Source organism: Pollachius pollachius (assembly GCF_949987615.1).
Source record: "Pollachius pollachius genome assembly, chromosome: 2".
NCBI lineage: Eukaryota > Metazoa > Chordata > Actinopteri > Gadiformes > Gadidae > Pollachius > Pollachius pollachius.
Window position 1 is genome coordinate 35,674,197 of NC_136935.1, and position 20,943 is coordinate 35,695,139.

Sequence of the window (20,943 nt, forward strand, 5' to 3'; positions counted from 1 at the left end):
GTTTTGACGGATGCTGTTTATAGGCCTTAACCACTAAAAACCTCTCTGTCAGGCAGAATGATCATCATGAAACTCACCTGCTGGCCCGCTATTTGACGGAAAAGCCTTCAAAAACGACACATAATTGGCCAACTGTGCTTTATGGGAATGATTGCAATTTTTGTCGCAATGTGAATGAAGACGAATAGTTCCTGCTGAGCGATTTGCTTCTCCAGAGATTGAGAGGGAGATGGTCAGAGCTGGAAAGCAGCGAGACTCCAGGATTAGATGGGGGAGCCACCGCCGCTTGTGTCTGTGTGCCTCAACAAACAGTTTTTCTGTGCTTGATGGAAGGATCTATAGCTGCTTCAGGGGGTGCTAAAATACACTTATTAATGCATACAAACACGCACACGCGCACGCACATACAAAAAGGTACACACACACGTACACACACACACACACACACACACACACACACACACACACACAGTACATCCAGTAAAAAAGAAAGCTAATAGTATTTTTTTCTGCCCGTCGACTCCCCATCTCTCTCTCTCTCTCTCTCCCTCTCTCTCTCTCTCTCTCTCTCTAGTAAATAATAGGCCTTCAGCTGACTTCAAAAAGCAGGAACGGAGGTGGGGGGGGCGGGAGACGGAGAGAGCAACAACAGCGGGAGAACAGATAAGAGACAATAGAGAGGAAGAGAGACACTCAGAGAGAGAGAGAGAGAGAGAGAGAGAGAGAGGGAAAGAGAGACAGACAGACAGACAGACAGACAGACAGACAGACAGACAGACAGACAGACAGACAGAGACAGAGAGAGAAAGGTGTTAACAGCAGAAGGAGAGAGCAACATAAACACAGGATGCAAAACTGCCCCCCCTCCCCACCTTGCCACACACACGCACGCACACACACACACACACACACACACACACACACACACACACACACACACACACACACACACACACACACACACACACACACACACACAGATGCTTCACTATCTCCTGCCTTCACTCTTTGATGTGTGCTACCTACTTCTTTTTAGGAAGACAAGGAGCACAATTTAATGGAGCTGGCGTTGTAACCTGATGCTCCATGAAAGCACATGCTCTCAGATTCGGGAGTGAGAGACCAGCTATTTGGGTCAATGGACTTAAGTGTCCTGTCTTGCCTGTGTGTCCACACACATTTTTTGTGTTGACTTAAACTAAACATGACTAAACATGACTCACAAATGTTTGTTGTCTTTTGGTTGTCTTTTATTTGTCTGTAATTTGAAGGAACGTAAGAAAATGTTTTTATTGGGAGCTTTTCAAGGTCTTGGATCTATGTACATCTTAAAAAGTGTGTTATGTTTCTTAAACCGACACTGCATTTCTGGATATGTGTGTGCGTGTGTGTGTGTGTGTGTGTGTGTGTGTGTGTGTGCGTGTGTGTGTGTGTGTGGGAGCACGCCTATGTGTGCGTGTTTGTAGGTGTGTGTGTGCGTGTGTGTCCCTCCTTCTCATCCGTCTCCTCTCTCTCTCTGCAGGGACTGCGTTCACACTCCTCCACGATGCTTGTCAGCCTACGCCTCTCTCTCTCCCGTCTCCAGGACAGGCACTCTGTCTCCCCGTCCTCCTCCCTCCGCCCTCCTCCTCCTCCCCCCCCCTCCTCCTCCTCCTCCTCCTCCTCCAGAAGAAGAAGACGAAGAAGCCCATCCCCTCTGCAGCCTCCCCCGGCTGGCCCTGCCCTCCCTCTCCTTCTCCCTGCTCCTCCTCTCCCTGCTCCTGCTCCCCGTCTGCGACTCCCGCCGGGGCGGTGGAGCCCCACAAGGAGGGGCAGGTCCTGGGGGTGCCAGTGGTGGAGCTGGGGGGGGCCCAGGAGGGCAGGGCACCCAGAGGGGCGGGGGGGCTGGTGGCGGGGGTGGGACCCAGAGGGGTGCCCCCTTCCCGCCTCACTACAGCCACGGGCCCGGCCCCGTGCCCCCCATCAACCCCAAGCTCATCAGCTCGCTGAGCATCGCCGTCCTGCTGGTGGGCAACTCCACTGAGGTGGCGCTGGGGGCGGGGCTGGACAAGGAGGACTTCCTGCACATCCCCTACCCCCCCAAGGTGGACGTGGTGACCATGAACGACACGGACCCCAAGAGCATCATCAACCGCATCTGCGGGCAGATGACGCGCAGCTCGCTGCAGGGCGTGGTGTTCGGGGACGACACGGACCAGGAGGCCATCGCCCAGATCCTGGACTTCATCTCGGCCCAGACGCACATCCCCATCCTGGGCATCCGGGGCGGCGCCTCCATGGTGATGGCGGCTAAGGTAGGAGAAGAACGATGCGCTATGTTTTGAGGGGCACGGAAGAGAGATGCTAGCAGCGGTAACAGTAAAAGTAGCAGCAGCGGCAGTAGAAGTTGCAGTAGTAGTATAGTTATAGTATAAGCAGAATCAGCCGCAGCATTAGAAGGAGTTCAAGTAGCAGTAGTAGTATAGTAGTAGTAGAAGTCGCAGTAGCAGCGTCGGTATAGTAGTAGTAGAAGTAGCAGCAGCACTAGCACTAGAAGTAGCAGTCGTAGTATAGTAGAGGTAGAAGTAGCAGCAGTAGCATTATAAGTAGCAGTATTAGTACAGTTTTAGTATGAGCAGCAGCAGCAGTAGCAGCATTAGAGCAGTGGTTGTAATAATAGTACTAGTAGCAGTAGTAGTATCTTCCATTTACTTTAATCATACATAATATTCAGTCCTTTTTGTGAACTGCATGTCCCTGATAAAAGGTGTTAACCAGCTGAGCCAAATGAATACGTGGTTTCATCCAGAGGGGGATGCCTTTAGAAAGTAAAAGCCCAGATTCTTTGAGTTCTGCTCCACTAAGCCAAGTGAGTCACTCACTTGTGTTTCTCCTGAACTGTCCCGATAAGATGAAGTGAATTACTTTTTATTTGAAACGTCTGCATTTATCATGCCCAATTGAGGCCTTTTGTGTCACATTACCAACACAAGAAAAGACGTCCAAACCGTCTCGTAGTCCCTTAGTATTTATTTATCCATCTTGTAGAAGGGCATGGGATCTCCACACACAACCTCCACTTTCTTCCGGTCGCTTTTCCAAACCTCCCTTCCGGGCCACGCAAACTCACACACACACTCGCCTGCCTGTCACTCCGACGCGGGCTCTCTGTTAATTGATTCCCCGCTGTGTGATCTGTGACACACAGACATCATGCTGAAGCTCCGGCCAGTGAGGTCACTCTCTCTGTGTACACACTAAACAAGTGGAGATGAATCAAATAAACGAACAAACGTGAAAAGCCGGCCCGAGAGTTGCTGAAGGGATTCAGCGTATAAAGGCGGTTAGTGGCAGGAGACTCTAGAAATAGCACAACGGAGGGGAACAATGCGCCGGAATAATAGGGTTTTAATAGGCTTAGCATTCAGATGGAGTAGATTACGGAGACGGCGAGGAGTGGAGGAGCAGGCACCGCGCTATCTGTGCGACACGCTGCTGCACACATTAACAGCTTCGTAGCGGAGAGGAGATATATGGGTTTTAGGGGTTTTGTTTTTTTTATCGTGAAAAGGGGACTCATGTGCTTTAATCAAAGAGTGAACCGATTTGAGAGTGGCGTTGACGTCAAGTCTTATTATTAAACTGGTAGCTCCGGTGATTAGAGGTGTCACGACCAGTGCTAGTCGGGGTAGCAGCGAACTTAAGAGACCGGATCCACATGCAGACGAGAACCCGGGGGGGGGATGACACAAAGAAGGCTTTTAATAAGGGAGAGGAATTCATTAATCACAAGAGAACAACACAGACAAAGAGACATGATGGAGAAAACCAACCGACAATGGAACAAAGTAGTGGACATGCATGTATTGGGAGGGACTGATGAAAAAAAAAAAACATATCTCGTTCATAAACATAATAAACCCTACAAATTTTGATAGACCCATGGATTAAACTGAGGAATGAAACAAATGAACAGGAGAAGGAAGAATGAATAGATCAATGTTGGGAGATTGAGCGTTTCTTGAGCGCAGCTCTCTAACCACCGTTTGGCCTCAACCTTTTCTGCGCTCCAACAGTTTTCATAGAATTAGGAGGAAATGTTTCCCTCTCAAGAGCAGCGTTTAAAACGGGTGTTGAAGTAGTGCAAAAAGATCTGACGAGTGAGCGAGAGAGAGAGAGTGTGAGGGAGAGAGACAAAGAGAGAGATAGCGGGAGTAGAAGAGAGAGAGCGAGAAAGACAGATAAAGACAGAGAGGGAGAGAGATAAAGTGAGAGAGAGAGAGAGAGAGAGAGAGAGAGAGCGAGAGAGAGAGAGATCGGGAGAGCGAGTAAGAAGGAGAAAGAGAGAGAAAGACAGAGAGAGAGAGAGGGAAAACAAAGCGCTCCCCTCCAGCAGATAGATATGTGGGTGTGAGGCAGGGGGGAACATGTAATTAGCACATTTTAAGAAGTGACACAGAGGCTGGGAGTCTTGGAAGATGCCGGCCGTAGGAGGGAGGGCGAGGGGGGCTAGCAATGACGTGAAGCCATGGAAGGAGGAACATAGGGAGAGGGAAGAAAAAAGTCCTCTCTACTTCATGGAAGAACACGGCACATTTCTTCCATAAAGTGGCAAGGACTCATCCCGTTAATTCACCTTGGCCCTGTGATGTTTTTGTTGTTGTTTTTGTTGTCATTTGAGCGTACATTAATATATACACACAAATGGGCTAGCATACATGCGGCAAGCACACACATACACACACACACACACACAAGCACACACCCACACACACACACACACACACACACGCATACACACACACACACACACACACATACACACACACACACACACACACACACACACTGAAAAAAACACAACTCAAAGGGTAAAGGCTGAGAGCGGCAGATACGGTTGGCATGGAAACCGCTGGCTTATACATTTCTCTCTATATATAAAGAGAGAGAGTGGCTGAGAGTGCAAGAGAAAAAGAGAGAGAGATTGAGAGAGAGAAAAAGAGAGAGAGAGATTTAGAGAGAGAGCAAGAAAGAGAGAGTGAGTGAGAGAGAGAGAGAGAGAGAGAGAGAGAGAGAGAGAGAGAGAGAGAGAGAGAGAGAGAGAGAGAGGATCACGGTGATGGACACAAACCGAAAGGTTTGGGAATATTTTGTGAAGCCTTAACAAAATGAAACAAAGAAGGAAGGAAATGTGATGGACCAGATGGGAGAAAAATAAAAAACAAACTGGGGTTGTATTGCATTAATATTTTTAAACAGATAATAAGAATGAGCTATTTTTCAGCGGTGAAAACTCCCAGTGGAGAAGCCTATTCACACCGCTGGTGACTGGGCGGTTCATCCGCGGTGTGTGTGTGAAGATACTTGCAGAGCAGGTCACGATGGGCCAACGAGAGACCTGGCCTTGGACAGGATAAAACAGGCAGCTCGTTATCCCCCCCACTCCCCTGCCTCGGGCTGCGGTCTGCACCTCCAACGGGGAGTACTTCAGATTTGAACCCGGGTGTTATCTACAGGTCGTCACCGTGAACACAGAGCTCAGCCTACACATGTTCAAACAAGTACAGACGGACAGACGGACACATGGGATGTTTGGATCTTATTTGTCCGATAAAAAAAAAAAGTGATGTGGTTGGACACAGTGGATTGCTACCTGACATCGGGAGGGTGAGAGAGAGAGAGAGAGCGAGAGAGAGAGAGAGAGAGAGAGAGGGAGAGAGAGAGAGACAGAGAGAGATGTAGATGTATGTTCACTCCACACACTGAGCCCTGGGACTGAGCGAGCGCAGGCTAACTGTAGATCGGCCATATAGTAAGTATCGGCCCAGTTCCCTCCAGAGTCCTCAATCCATTCCTTGTCCATCCTACATCATTATCAAATCCATGTGGTCCCAGTTCACTTCCATAGCCTGATGGTTTCCAATGCCTGCCCAGCCCAGAATCATTCTGTCACCAGCCAATGGTGACAAGCAAACAACATCCAATTTACTCTGCACTCTTCCAGAAGAGTGCAATGCGTCGCTGGTAATATATATACCGATGAAGCATTGAGTGTGTGTGTGTGTGTCTGTGTGTGTTTGTTAGCCTCCTAGTGCTCCTGGCTTCATGTCTCCACCCAGCCTCCCATAATAATAACTCAGTGAGCTAGTGACAGATGCAGGTACACACTGTTGTCATTCAGCAGTGGGCCGTGTGTGTGTACAGGCAGACAGGAGGCTGGAGTCCGCCTCTGCCCTCTACAGAGACCCTCCACATGCATTGTGGGGAATTACTCTATGTGTGTGTGTGTGTGTGTGTGTGTGTATATATATATATTCTCTCTCTCTCTCTCTCTCTCTCTCTCTCTCTCTCTCTCTGTCTTCATAGTTCTCTGTTCACTTGTTTTTGTGTCTATATTTATATTTGTCTGTGTGTGTGTGTGTGTGTGTGTGTGTGTGTGTGTGTGTGTGTGTGTGTGTGTGTGTGTGTGTGTGTGTGAGTGTGTGTGTGGAGGATCTCCAACCGTTTTTTTCTTTTTTTACACTCCCCTTACAGAGCCCCCCACACCCCCTTTCTCTTAGATGTGGCCCCCGGTCTCACTGGGTCCCACGGGCTCCGCCGGCTGGGACCCAGACTTCCTTTACCCACCCCCTGCTCCTCCTCACTCAGGGCCACTCAACACACAGACCCCTCTCCTCGGGCGAGGGGATCACACACTCTAACTAATTGGCCCGCTGTGAAAGCGTGTGGACCGATCCCGCTAAGTGGTAGCGGTGGTGATTCTGCCGGATGGTTGATCCCAGCCAGTCTCTGTCCAACTTCTTCCCCCCAAGAGCGGCATCAGAGAACAGAGGGATGAAAACCACACATACACACAAACACACACACAAACAGAAGTACACACATACTTTGTTTTAGCTCTTTACAGACATCCCCATCAACACACACACACAGTGCCTGTGCCTGTGTGTGTTTGTGTATGTACCTGTGTGTGTGTGTGTGTGTGTTTGCTTGTGCCTGTGTGTGTGTGTGTGTGTGTGTGTGTTTGTGTGCGTGTGCGCCTGTGTGTGTGTTAGTGATGGGTCATTTGCAACCGAATCTGTTCGAATGAACACATCTTTAGCAAGAACGAATCGAACTGATTCTTCTCTCTCGTTCGTCTCGTTCGTTCTCAGACTCGACTCCTCCCAGACCTGATAGTCGCTGAGTCGCTGACTTGCTGTTTGTTCACTGTGAGTGGTGAAGTGAGTAGACGCTTAGGCCCCGTTTACACGAGAAAATACGAAAATAAAATATTTTATCGGAAGTGCCTTTCGTTTAGACGGTGACAGCGTTTTCGGGGCTTAAACACGGAAAAATCTGAAACCACCCTCCAGAGTGGAAATTTGAATACACTCCGCCGTAGCATTTCTGTCTACACTGCCAAGACGCAAAACTCTGCTCAGATCTGCTCACGTCGTGTACGCGTTTACGTCACATACATGCGCCAGTATAGGGAAATAAACAAACATGTTGGATTATTTCCATGCGTCGGACCGTCAAGCTGCTCTGGCAGCTCTAATAAACTTACAGGAGCCTTTCCACGAAATGTACAGGATATGTACAGATAGTATTGCTGAACAGAGAAGGATCTGTAATTATGTTTTTGTTTTCGCGGCGCAGATAAGAGAAGAAGGAAGATTCTACACATGCGCTCAGACATAGTGGTGTTGTGTGATGGTGTATCACAGCACCACCTAGCCGCCTGACATGCATACCCAATCGAAATTCACACACTTTTGCGTCACTGTATGCACGCAGATTTCCTCCCAAAAATGCTTGTCTAAACGCGGAATAAAAAGTGACGCGACGCCACTTTTGAGTCTTCTGTTCAGACCGTCATCATGTAAACGTAGCCTTAGTGAGCGAGCGTACAATAATACGATTCAATATCAGTGAAATGGTAAATACATGCTATCTTTGTATTTTCTGTGTCATGCCAGATTAATAAAATATTTAAATGTCTCGTCAAGCTGTCTCGTTCTTTCATGATTCGTTCTCCCGCACGTTACCCGGGACCCCCACCATCGTTGCTAAATCAAGTCTATTATCTTGCTGATATGTTAAACATCCAACTAATCAACTACACCCCCCCAATCCCGCTGCGTTTGGTTAAGGTTGTAATGTTGTGTTGATTGATGACCGACTTCCACGATCATTTGAAAATGAGAACGAGGGAGGAGACTCGGGAGGAGAGAACCGTGCATTCAATGATTAGATTCACTGCTACCGGAAACGCGACTGAACGAACAAGCGATTCTGAACGATTCTTCTTGGCGAACTGTCCGACGCAAACTGAATCAAGGAAAAGAATCATGAAATCCATCAGTAGTGTGTCTGTGTTTTTGTGTGTGTACCTGTGTGTGTGTGCGTGCGTGCGTGCGTGTGCCTGTGGGTGTGTGCCTGTGTGTGTGTGTGTGTGTGTGTGTGTGTGTGTGTGTGTGTGTGTGTGTGTGTGTGTGTGTGTGTGGGTGTGAGTTGGAGTGTTAGAAACATTCTCATATATGTACTACGGTGACCAGATGCATTTGTTGCATTGGTTGATTGACACCCCTGTTTTCCCAGGCGTTGTCGTAGAAACTAGATTTGACCTCTAATGAATTCAGTGGTTAAACAGAGAAAGAGAGGGAGAGATATACAGATAGCCAGAGAGAGAGAGAGAGACAGAGAGAGAGGGAGAGAGAGAGAGAGACACAGAGAGAGAGAGAGAGAGAGAGAGAGAGAGAGAGAGAGAGAGAGAGAGAGAAGTAAACTTGTGGTGTCATTATGATAATCGCGGTCAGTTCAGCCATGGTTTGTACACATGAAGGATTCTGTCCCAAAGCTAAACTCAGCCGAGCTCTGACAAATGTATGATGTCATGGAGACACGAAAGCCCCCAGCACCAGCTCTGTGCCGGGCTGACTTTGTGCAGACTATACGTCAGCAGCAGCCAGCAGGGTAAAGCAAGCAGGTGTGTCGACATACAGCACTTTCTTTATCCCTATATTCGCAATGGCGCCAGTGTTCAATGTTTGCTGCTGTAAGCAGTTGAGTTACAAGCCGTTCCAACAGATGGGCGTCTCTAACGGCTGCTCCTTATTCTATCCCAAACACGGCATGTTGCCCATCTAGAGGATGGATGGTAGCTGAGAGTGGGCCTTTGTCGTATACAGGTAAAGGGTTAACCTAGTGATTGTTAGTGCTTTGCCCTTGGTTTCATGAACATCCTTAGTATACCGACAGGGATATATTGTTTCAACTTTTTCTGACAAATGTGCTTATTCTAAGTCGCTTTCAATAAAAACGTCTTCTAAATGTAAAAAAATGCCCTAATAGTAAATTTAAATGTCGGTTTTTATCTCACCAAGGCGTGGTTAGAAGACGCTGTGTTTACGTGCACACCCAGTTACAATGAATTGTTTTGTGGTCATTGATAGAGGTTGAAAAGTGAGCAACACAAATGGTATTGTGTAATCATAAGATGATGTATGAGTAGGGAAAGAGTTGCAGACCTTGGTTGAAAAAAATCCCTCATGGATGATCTACTGAGATAATGGCTCCCATGCCACCTTGTTCTCAGAGGACTGTATTGTTAAAAATGCATTCTGTTATTAGGGTGCCAACCACAAAGTGTGAAGGCAACCTATTGTAATTATTAGTGTTTCTATTATTATTATTCCACCACTTTTGACTTACACAGCCTAAACCGCTCGCAGACTTTTTATGAAACTTACTACAGCTGTGGAGGCTGACTCAAGATTAACAGAGAGCAAATATTACACTGATTGGCCCAAAGGTAGGGCTATAGCACCAGTACAAAAATGCAATTTTTGAACAAACATTTCTCATAACCGCTTTAACTTAGAGTCATGAAACTTTGTTCACACATGCATATCCTCATGGTGAACAAATTTGCCTCAAGAACCTATGGCTTTATTTGGATAAATTTACGACTATCTTGAACTTTGATGAAAACACTCAATTCCCTAAGGATACTAGATTCTTTCATTTACAAAAATCCTTTAGCACATATCATCTTTGGACCGATTTCTTCAATCTGACATAAAGCAAAGTCTGCACAATAAAGATTAAAGCACCCAGGAGCCATTTACCTCTAAAAAAGGTGGGGTTTAAAACATGTAAAGATAAATGCTTATATCAACATCAAAATCATCTCCTATGATCTTAAGTTCAATAAAAAAGTTGTTCAGAATCAAATTCTGAACAAGATTAAGTCCTCATATTTTCAATTAGGGTGTGGCATCGAAATGGGCGTGGCCTGTGACTAAAATCACCATAGTTCATAGAAGTAATGTTTGATTTAAGCAGGACTAACTTAGTGGCTGTTGGGGACCAAAGTTACAACTGTTCAAGTAAAGGTCATGGTTAACCTGGCTAATTTCCATCAAAATAAGACGATAGGGGGCGCTAAAGCAATCAATTGAAAACTTTAAAGAATCAGAAATCCTCAGCCTTTTGACATAAGGTCATGAAATTTGTTTGTCCATCCCCAGATCCAAGATGAGGCTATTCCAGTGTTGTCAAACGTATGCAAACAAAAAAGGTCTTAATGGTCTTCGTCAGGGTCTTCATTGTCTGCGTCGTGGCCTAAATGGTCTATCAGGGTCTTCATGGTCTGCGTCAGGGTTTTAATGGCCTGTCAGGGTCTTAATGGTCTGACAGGGTCTTATTGGTCGGCTTTAGGCTAGGCACCCGTAAAATGCTGCTTGCAGCTTTAATTCACTATTATATTTGTCCAACGATGTGAGTTTCGTCATATTAGATGAATTTTTGATTCGGCACTGTCCATGAACTCTGTCCATGGTGTTCAGCCACTCATTGGCTAGGACACGGCTGCATGACAGCACACAGAGGGCTCAGTTTTTAATGCACAAACAGAAATCTACCTGACAACAGTCAATGTCTGCCATTAAATATGTACGCCCCCCAGGGCCAGCCCTGTACACCTGGGGGCTCTAACCAGGATCATTTTGGGGCCCTGCTTTGCCGTTGATAGAATAGTTTTGCCAAAGAGAACGAGCAACTGTATGCATTCATAACCCTTAAGATTTTTATCCGTACCTCTTGAACATGATTAGCCGCAATTATTTTACTACTAATTAAGTATACTCACTGAAACAGTCAAAGTAAAGCTTATACACCACATTTCTACTTTTACTTTACTGTCTGAATGCCTTGTACATTTTAAAACAGCACAAACTGTTTTGTCCACTAGGCGGCTTACAACCTTTAGGGCCCTATCTTGCATCCGACGCAATTGACTTTCTCACTGGCGCATGTGTCGTTGCTAGTTTGCAACTGGCGCAGAGCGTTCTTTTGACTCCTGCGCCACACGTCGGTAAATTAGGGAATGATCTGGCGCCCCAAGGGGCAGTTCGGCAATAGGAGGAGGAATGTTCTGGCGCAAACGTTCCTTGGTGCTATTTTGCAGTTTCAGGAATCACTTGCGCCACAAACCAGGAAATACCTGGTTTAAAGTCAGTGGCGCGTTGTTCGGATGCTATTTTAAGGGCGCATGCATAATGTTGCTTGTGCACCTCGCGCATACACTTTACTTCTCTCATCTACCTAGCAACACATTCTTAGTAAATTATTTGGGAAAGAACAGCTGATAGAGCGGTAATAAGTTGTACTTTTAAATCAATGCATCTGCAAACACCGTACAGCAAACACAAACATCGTGTACATGCCCGTAACTTTTAGGATTGATGAGTATTTGATTGTGAGAAAACATTGTTTTACCACGAGTGAGTGTTGAATTAAAGAAAGAAGAATGAATTATTGCGGGCACGCGTGTGTGTATGTGTAAAATAATTAATGAATGCGGGCGTGCGTGTGTGCGTTCATCTGTTTAAACACACGCAAACTAAACATGTAACGCATAATACAGTCCATGGCAATGGACTGTATTATACTAACGGGGGGGACACATGCATATTAGGAACACAAGTCAATAACGATAATGCATACAATACTGATAAGAAACAATGTTTATAATGTATTGCGTATATCATTAAATAGAACCACAGTTACCGTATATCATGTGTGTGTTAAGTTTTCTTTGCCGAAATTAATTTGAGGATTCCGAATTTCTGAAGTTGTGGGAGAAATTATTATTTGGCCATAAACTGAGCCATTTGAAGTTTGAAAGTCATGTGCATCTGTCTCATCGGAGACTGCAGACGCGCTGTCAAAATATTCAAAAATATTCTCAGATTCAAATGCGCTCATGGCTCTTAAACGGAATGGGAGCTGGCACTCTCATTGGTTTATTGCATGTTACGCCAAACCACACCTACGGGTAATGAGGCTACTTCAGACCAACCCTTTTTAGATTTGCGCCAGGCGCAAGAGTCATTTTTGCGCCGGTAAAATAGCAACATCGCCATGGAACCGCCCACAAAGCTAATTGCGCTTGGCGCTTCTCACTTGCGTGTCAGACCGTTCAAATAGGGCCCTTAGTATTAAAACATCCTCAATAAAGTTGCTGTTTAAAGGGTCTTATAAGTTAGTCTATTGTGACAAAATACCCGGTCAGCATCTTGCAAATAAGATGAGTTAAGATGATATAGCTTAATAATGACAAAAAAACTTCCATTAAAAAAATAAACATCCATAATAGCCGCTGCCTTGGCCTGCTATTATTATTTAACTAAAAATGACCTTGCGTTTGTCTCTTTTCGTCGTCATCCTTCTTCCTTTTCCTTTTTTCTGCACCGGATGGATAGACTCGTTTAATTTATTTTTCTTTTAATCACCACCGTTGAAATAATCCAAAAAAGGGAAGGGGGAACCCGGAAAAGAGCGGGAGAGAGGCGATGTCGGACAAAGGTAGTGAGCTTTGTATAGCTTCGTCATGTACCGTGTCGTCATCATCGCGGCTGCAAGTTTGGGATCAGTCAAACCAGCGCCTGCGCTGAATCAAACATCATGTTCGTTGCTTGTTGCCCTCTCAGCAACACTGAGCATTACATTAACAACATGTGTAGGGTTGCCAGGTCTGTCAGAATCAGGTCATTTTAGGTTATCATTATCAGACCTGTATGCAGTCTATGGGACAGATATACACAGTAAAAAAATCTTAATTCAACCATTGTTTTCTTATACTAATATGAGCTGTATGTTTATAATGTTTCCTTTCTTGTTAGGTAAGTTGCTTTATGAATAAAAATTAATAAATATATGTATATCATATATATAAAAAAATACAGCGCTCTTTGGGGCCCCCTGTCGATCGGGGGCCCTAAGCCGCCGCTTAGTTCGCGTATAGGGAGGGCCGGCTCTGCTCCCCCTGCTTGTGGGCCCAGCTTGTTTTAAAGAGTAGACAGATGATGGCTGATTAAGAACACCTGCCAGTAACTCACTGGTCTTGTTATCAGGTCCAGGTTAACCTTGGATCCTCCAGTCCTACTGCGTTGGAGCAGAACTCCTGGAACAGAGCCTGGGTTGGAAAACCCAGAACCGAAAGGGGCGGAGTTACGGCTAGAAAATAAATGAATCACACGCGTTGGTGAAGCATTCACTATGATTCACTATGATAAGTGTAGATCTGCAGAGGCCAGTCTACTTCCTCTTGATTTGAAACCATTACAGAGAAATTATGAAGCGGTAGAAAGTGAAACTAAAGTACTTAATAAGCACTTCCAGAGACTAAAGTAATCAGATTGCAGATGAAAGTCCGATTTGTGAGACAACCACCCTTTTCTTAACACGCATGAATCACACATAAAGAACACACCCTTGTTTATTTGTCCTTCTTCTTCTGACATTTTGGATTCAACGATTGTAACTATAACTATACAATACAATATTGAGGCAAAATATGACATTTTTAAACCTTAATTTCATAACATTCTGTTGTGATTTTCTGTACCTTCCCTTGCTTTAACACTTGACCAATTGCAATAGCTTTAAAATACACAAGCCAAACCCATCACTTTAACAGTTGAAAAATGCACTTCATTGCGCTCTCTCTGTCTCTCTCTCTCTCTCTCTCTCTCTCTCTCTCTCTCTCTCTCTCTCTCTCTCTCTCTCTCTCTCTCTCTCTCTCTCAGAGACAGAGGACAGAGGTTTTAATCTGGAATATCACAGAGGCATTGCACTCCTGTTGCAACAGGTTTTCCAAAGGGCTTTTGGAAGTATTGCTTGCCTCATCCTCATGCCATCCTCCTCATGCCATCCTCCTCCTCCTCCTCCTCCTCCTCCTCCTCCTCCTCCTCCCCAATACACACACACACACACACACACAAACACACACACACACGAACACGCACACATTCTTCTCTCTCCTCTCCCCAGCAGCCATCCGCTCCCCGGTCCGTCTGTGCATGGGGTTTATGGGATATCAAAACCAACTTAAGTTGTTAGAGGCGAGAGATACTGGGCCAGCTGGGGAGCTCTCGCTGAATCTTGCCTTCTGCGTGTGACGCAGCCGCCATAGTCCAAACCAATCAATGGCTGTGTTTGCATTGCGCGACTCCACCAAAGCCGCCTGCTGTTGGCCTTCGTGTCCCTTACCTGCTGTTGTGTCTCTTCCAGAGCAATCAATGCGTGTGATCTGTTTGACAGACACGCATGCCGGCATTTGGCTTGTTGGGTTTAATTTTTCGATGATTGTGGGGGAACAAAATAACCAGCATCGTGATCATTGTCCAATTACCGCTGATTAATTACACCTTTTCTTTTTTATCCAATGGTTTTTGAGTGTGTCGTGTATTGGATATTGTTGGTTTGATCGTGAGCACAATGCGAGGCATGCCAAAGCAAGGTTGAATTCCATCACACACCTGACTCTGATTATCACTCACGACGCAAAGCGTACTTGGCAGAGACAGGGGATTGCGATCCAGATGCTACTGGTGTGGGTTAGGGTTTTAGTGTGTGTGTGTGTGTGTGTGTGTGTGTGTGTGTGTGTGTGTGTGTGTGTGTGTGTGTGTGTGCAGTGTTGCAGCTGCTGTCAGCTGATACGTGTGTTCAAAACAAATGATAATTAGTCCAACTGGATGCCAAATCTTCATAAGCGTTTACTCGATAATCTTGCTGCAATGATATTAATTGGTGGCACCTCGAAAGAACATGATGGCATGAAAATAAAGTGGCTACAGGCTACATGTATGTATTAAGTGATCCTCACTTCCTGGGTACCCTTCAACACAGTGATCACCCTTGAAAAGCAGGTCACTGGTGAAGTGTTCTGCTTTGGCAACATTTGTGTGCCAGGTCAAAGACACCAGCAGTGCGCTTCAAGACAAACGGAAACAGGATCCCTCTCCTGGTGCCAGCCAGCAGGCCTGAAGTCGCAGCACCACAGCGAAACGTTTGACTGATTCCCTGGCAGCGAGCAATGTCGCGTCGTTTCGCCGACTGTTTCAACAAACAGAATTGCCCCGCGGCAGCCAGCGTTTGTCTTTATATGTGTGCACATTGAATCGGTCACAGCTGCGAAATTTCCATCTCTGCTAGAGGCAACGCTGCTCATTTATAAGCATGGAAAAGATTTGCCTGTCTGTTGATGTTAGTTGCCCGGCCTCCAAGAAGCCCAAACAGGGCTCAGAGCCGGTCAAGGACCGGCCCGTGGTCTCGCGGATGATGACACGAGTGCCAGAGTCTGGCGCTTTTTACCCGTTTACAGATATAGACCAGAGGAAGGATGGAAAGAGTTGAAAGCGACTATGAGGAGGAGAGAGACTCGTCGGTCTCTTTAATGCAGTGCTTTTGCATGGTTTTGCGTCAGGTTTTTAAATATGGACGGCAGAGGAGGACTGTTTAATCCCAGGGAGGCTGAGAGGTGGAGAGTGCTCTTATTGTGTGGAGCAGAGGGAGGGAGAGACAAGGGGATGGAGGGAGAAGGGGGGAGAGCGAGAGAGACGGAGACAGAGACGCGTACAGAGACAGGAACAGAGAGAAATAGGGAGCGAGAGAAAGAGAGCTGGGGAGAGCGACAGATAGAGAGAGAGACAGAGACACAAAGAGAGAGAGAGAGAGAGAGGGAGAGGCAAAGAGAGAAGCTGTCCATGTTCCAATATGAGAGGTTTGATATTGATATTTAATGTTGATTAAATGGATTTTTTTTTTTTCCACGTTGACTTTTATATTGAGCATCAATGCATAAATTCCATTGAAAAGGCAAATAGTGCCACTTCATGAACAGAATGCCTCCCTCTGTTCTCTGCCATGTGTGCTCAGAGGGGCCTCCTTCATATTCAAATGTTTTGTGTATTTCTGCTGCCGGCCGGTGACCACCTCAAACACACACTCGAACGCTAACCAAAGTACCGCACAATACTTAAGAGTTGTTTGCCAATCCTCCTGACAAACGCATGAAAGGAATATTGATACGACGTCGTCTCCATAAATGGGTTGAACAGCAACACTAACCATGTGATATAGATGTTACCGAGTCATTTAAATGCACCGCTGAACAGTGTTTGGTTCATCAAAGCCTTACTGAAAACACAGGGGTTTGGCTCTAAAGAAAACGCAAAACGGTACCCCTGTTTCCTGCATGACCAATCAGAGTGCAGCATATGGGCGTCTTCACTCTACGCGTTTAATGGCTGGTTCAGACTACACGATTCTCAGACATTCCTCCACGATTTAAGATGTCACACTATACGATCACAGAGCCAGGAACTCGGGCCTTGTCTCGTCGTAAGACTCGCCACACTACAAGATTCGAGGGTGCGATGCTCTCTACTTTGTATCATTCCAGTTTGCAAGATATTTAGAAAATCTAAGGTTTAGAACTAACATAAATGCTTTTTACATTTTTGTCATAAACGTTCCAGTAGTTTAGTAGTACTCCAGTAGAGTAGCTAGCAGTAGGCATTATGCTGGCGGCCCTCTGCACAGAAACGGAAAGGAAGAAAAGCTTGCGGACTCGTTCTTGGGTTGCACGAAGAGGAGAGCTCGGGATGTCGGTGCTACATACCGAACTGGAGGTAATGTTTTATGAACATAATAAGTTGAACACTGCGCGTGAGCTCCAGCTGTTCGCGGGGTTCCCTCACGCCACTGGGGGCCGGGTTCCCTCATGTCAACAATGGACACGTCATGCCATTCCCCAAAAAATTCTGACATGCCAAACTTTTCGTCGTGGGGTTTTTGAACGTCGCAGACGAAAACATCGCAGATCACAAGCATGTCACATTACAAGACCTCATCTCGTCGCCGACCTTTCAAAATCGTGTACGATTTGCAAATTTGTCTGCGACGAAAGAATCTGGGCAAAATCGGGCTGAAATCATGTTGTCTGAACCGGCGAGAGGGCCGTGTGCTTGTCTCCGAGCAACCATGTGGATATAGGCGCAGAAGTTGGATCTGGGCTTAACGTAACGCATGTATTTTGGTACTAATCTATTGTGTTGCGTTCAACGTCTCTACATTTTTCTAGTGTTCAGTAGGTGGGGGGAGGGAGTATGGCTCTTACGCTGTTCTGATTTAGCAACATACTGTTGCTTTTTTCCTTAACTTGGCATTAAAGCAAGCCAACGTCCCCCCCCCCCCCCCCGTCCCCCCCCCCACGTTTATGGAGCTCCCAGCTATTCTCATCGAATCAATGGCAAGGGCTCCTGTAAAACAAAAATCAACTTGTTAGATAATAAAGAAAAAAGTACTGCAGAAAAATGAGTAGAAGCTAGGGGTTGATATGGACTTTTCACTATCTCAATTCTTATCGAGAATACACACATAGTTATTTATAAATAAAGATGTTGGTAGAATGGTCACCTGGTACACATTTTAACTGATTTGATACATGAAGTATACATTTCCTCCTAATTTTGCCGTTGTGTCATTAAACGATAGAAGCTGTCGTAAACATGATAATGATATGATTATATTGTCGCAAATAGGAGATACATCTATGAAATTTGCAACCTGATCATCTAAAATATGACCTAATAGTCTGATGAGAGAATCAATATTCCAGCAATAATTTCTGCATTCAAGCGAGGAGCGTCAAGCAGCAGAGCAGACCAACAATGGCACTGTTTTATACATTTTCGTACCCTATATCACTGCATTTTTTTGCGATCACTTTTCAGGCAAGGAATCAACATCAAGAATGTCCCTCAATGTTTGCGAAGTGGATAAGTTCCGTGAGGCAGGCGGGGGTGTTTTTCCTACAGCCGTTTCAGCGAACCCTACCTTGTCGCACTGATTTGCGTTTCCACCATTTTTCTCCTCAACGGCCTGACTCATCACTCTGAAGTGTCCCATAGCCCCTCAGTATATACCTGGCCAGACACTGACAGGGACATTTTTCTCATTGGTCTTTGCAAACGTTGAAAAAAAGCTTGATTTGTGATTTCTGTAGAGCAGTATCCAGCAGTGACGGCCAAACAATGTGGCATCTTTGTTGTATGCTGTTAGATATTACTATTTCTACCTCCCAACTTTTTCATTCCACTAAAATACTTTTATCTTGCGCTATTTGGAACCTTTTCAACCTTGATTTACCTTTCTAGGCACATGCAATTTCCAATATGTTGTACATGGACAAGATTGCTTATAAAATATTTGCTTGTGATCTTTACAAATTCTAACCACACGCACATCCCAACATTGACATGCAGTTGCAAAGCACGTATCAACAGGTAAGGACTAGTTCTTCGTATTTTACCCAGTGGCAAAATTCTACAGTTGCTAAACCCGCGGCCTCATTAAAGGCCCCTCCATTCCAAGGTCCTGGGCCGAGTTTTGGTCCCAGTCCGTCTCTGGTGTGAAGCCAGGACATTGGGCAACATTTCACACTATTAGATATTCCACAAGTTTTTTCCTTATATCAAGGACATCGTGTGGCACTCAGAAATATTGGTGAAACATTGTCCAATGTGTAAACAGGACTAATGTGAAATAAATAGACTCTCGATGAGCTGTTGAGGATGGGAAGCAAAAAAGGGAGAATATTGCGGATACCATTGTTTGTCACCGTCTGTCTGAAACCACCCAAATATAATAAAGCCGTCTTAATCGAATCAATCCGATTTTATGGTAGGCTATAATATTAAACTAAATAGGCAATAAAAGTGTGAGTGTTGTTGTGTTATCGACACAGGACAAGCGCTTCATCAGTTAAAGACACACCTTCAAGTGGGAAGCGGGGTTGTAATGGGAATGCAAATGGCTGCCTCTCCGTACCGGGCTGGGCCAGTAGAGTGGATGCCACTAGCTATCGAGTCGGCCAGAAAAGCTAAACAATGTCATCAAATAAACAGAAGCAGTATGTAAGGGGACTGCCGTTATTTTTTTATTATAACTAGACATTACATTTTGAGTGTACAGATGGAGGAGTAATCAGCTGAGCTTCAATTGTTTTAGGTAATAAAGCCTGTTTCTATTTTGGAGGACTGCAGGCGGTCTCTGTGCTGTGTGCAAAACCAGCAAGAACGCAGCGTCTCAAACTGTCAACAGCGTTCTGCGTGCCTGGGACTTTGCAAGTGCATTCTTCGAGGTACGACTATAGCAAGTTTGGTTCTTCCCCAAGAACACGAGTGTGTTCTATTCATTCTTGGTATTCTGAAAGGTTGTATCCGTGTATCTTTTACAAGGCTGCTCGTTTATCTTGTTGAAATCATGGAACCTTATTGATGGCCCAACCTTCATGTAAAAAAGTGTAAATGTAACACAAAACACAGAAAAACAGATTGTTCCTCCAACATCAGTATTTAGTGTGTCCTTGAATGTGTACAGTATTCACTCAACAGCCTACCATTCCTGTTTACAATTATTCATTCCGATAAGGAAGCATAACTTCAAACAGAGATATTGGAAAAGGGTTGACCCACAAATAATAGAAATGTAAAGCTAGGGGTTGGCCATCAATAAAGTTATATGAATCAACCCGGTAGACAAGCATGCATACTACCGGGGACGTTGAAGGAATAATTGTATTTGGCATTTTAAATTTTTTTCTGTTTTTTGAGGTCAAGATTTCCATTCGGCAGTCTGTAATATCGTTTCGGTGGCTGCAAATTCATTTTCTTTGTGGAAATAATGATATACACCCAACGTCAGAATTAAGTGTGAGCTTGATTTGCCAGGAGCCTGTGCATCTCGTTAATACAGCTTTTTAAATGTGTAGTTAAACAAATGGGCCATGCTTAATCTTTAATAGAGTGACTATAAAGCGAAACTGATTCATAAAATGCATCAAATTATCTTGATTGAATTGTAATTGGTTATTTTAAGGAGCATATACGGGAAATGCACCAGAGCCCTGGATTGCTGCGTGATTGGGTGCGTAGCTGCTTATTAGTAAGCAACAACTGCCATTTTTAAAGGGACCTGGAAATCGCACTATAAGGTTGTTTTGCTGGTTAATCTGGGTGGGAATTGATATGCTAATATGCTCTGGTCTATATTTCTATTTATCATGATATTTGTTTAGGTAAGACGACTATTTCCTATCAAGTGTATTCGAATATTTAAAAAAACATTATTATTAAGATAACATATTATCAATTATGTTTAATAATAATAATGGTAATAATTCTATTTTTGGGCAAAGCAATTGGAAACTTTTTTCCAACTGTCCAGCCCATTGGAAGATGCTGTATAGGAAAGATTGGACACGCGTGACGAAAGAGCACAAGGGAGTGGAAGAGCTTGAAACTAAGATGCAAATAGAAGGTGACGTTAGTCAGCAGAGAATCAGGAAGAGGAGCCGTGATCCACCTACAATCACTTGGAGTCACTGGGAAGCTTTCACAAGGCAGCTCAAGCTCCATGGCTGACAGCCCCGGAAGAGCTGTGCATTTGTTTGTGTGTGTGTCTGTGTGTGCTTGTGTTTTTGTGTGTGTGTCTGTGTGTGTGTGTGTGTCTGTGTGTGTGTGTGTGTGTGTGTGTGTGTGTGTGTGTGTGTGTGTGTGTGCATGTACAAGTGTATTTGTGTGTGTGTGCGTGCGTGTGCATGTGTGCGTGCTTGTGTGTGTGCGTGTGTGT

The 20,943-nt window shown here is 45.1% G+C and overlaps 1 protein-coding gene across 1 annotated transcript in view; it reads left to right on the top strand.

The window, feature by feature from the left end:
- Window positions 1-1,540: 1,540 nt before the first annotated feature.
- grin2bb (glutamate receptor, ionotropic, N-methyl D-aspartate 2B-b) overlaps window positions 1,541-20,943 on the top strand; it is a gene marked incomplete at its 3' end in the record, with an annotated part of 70,048 nt that continues 50,645 nt past the window's right edge. The window contains 2 exon segments of the mRNA XM_079729212.1: window positions 1,541-1,650; window positions 1,652-2,294. Coding sequence (XP_079585338.1) covers window positions 1,547-1,650; window positions 1,652-2,294 — 747 coding nt within the window. The 5' untranslated portion in view covers window positions 1,541-1,546.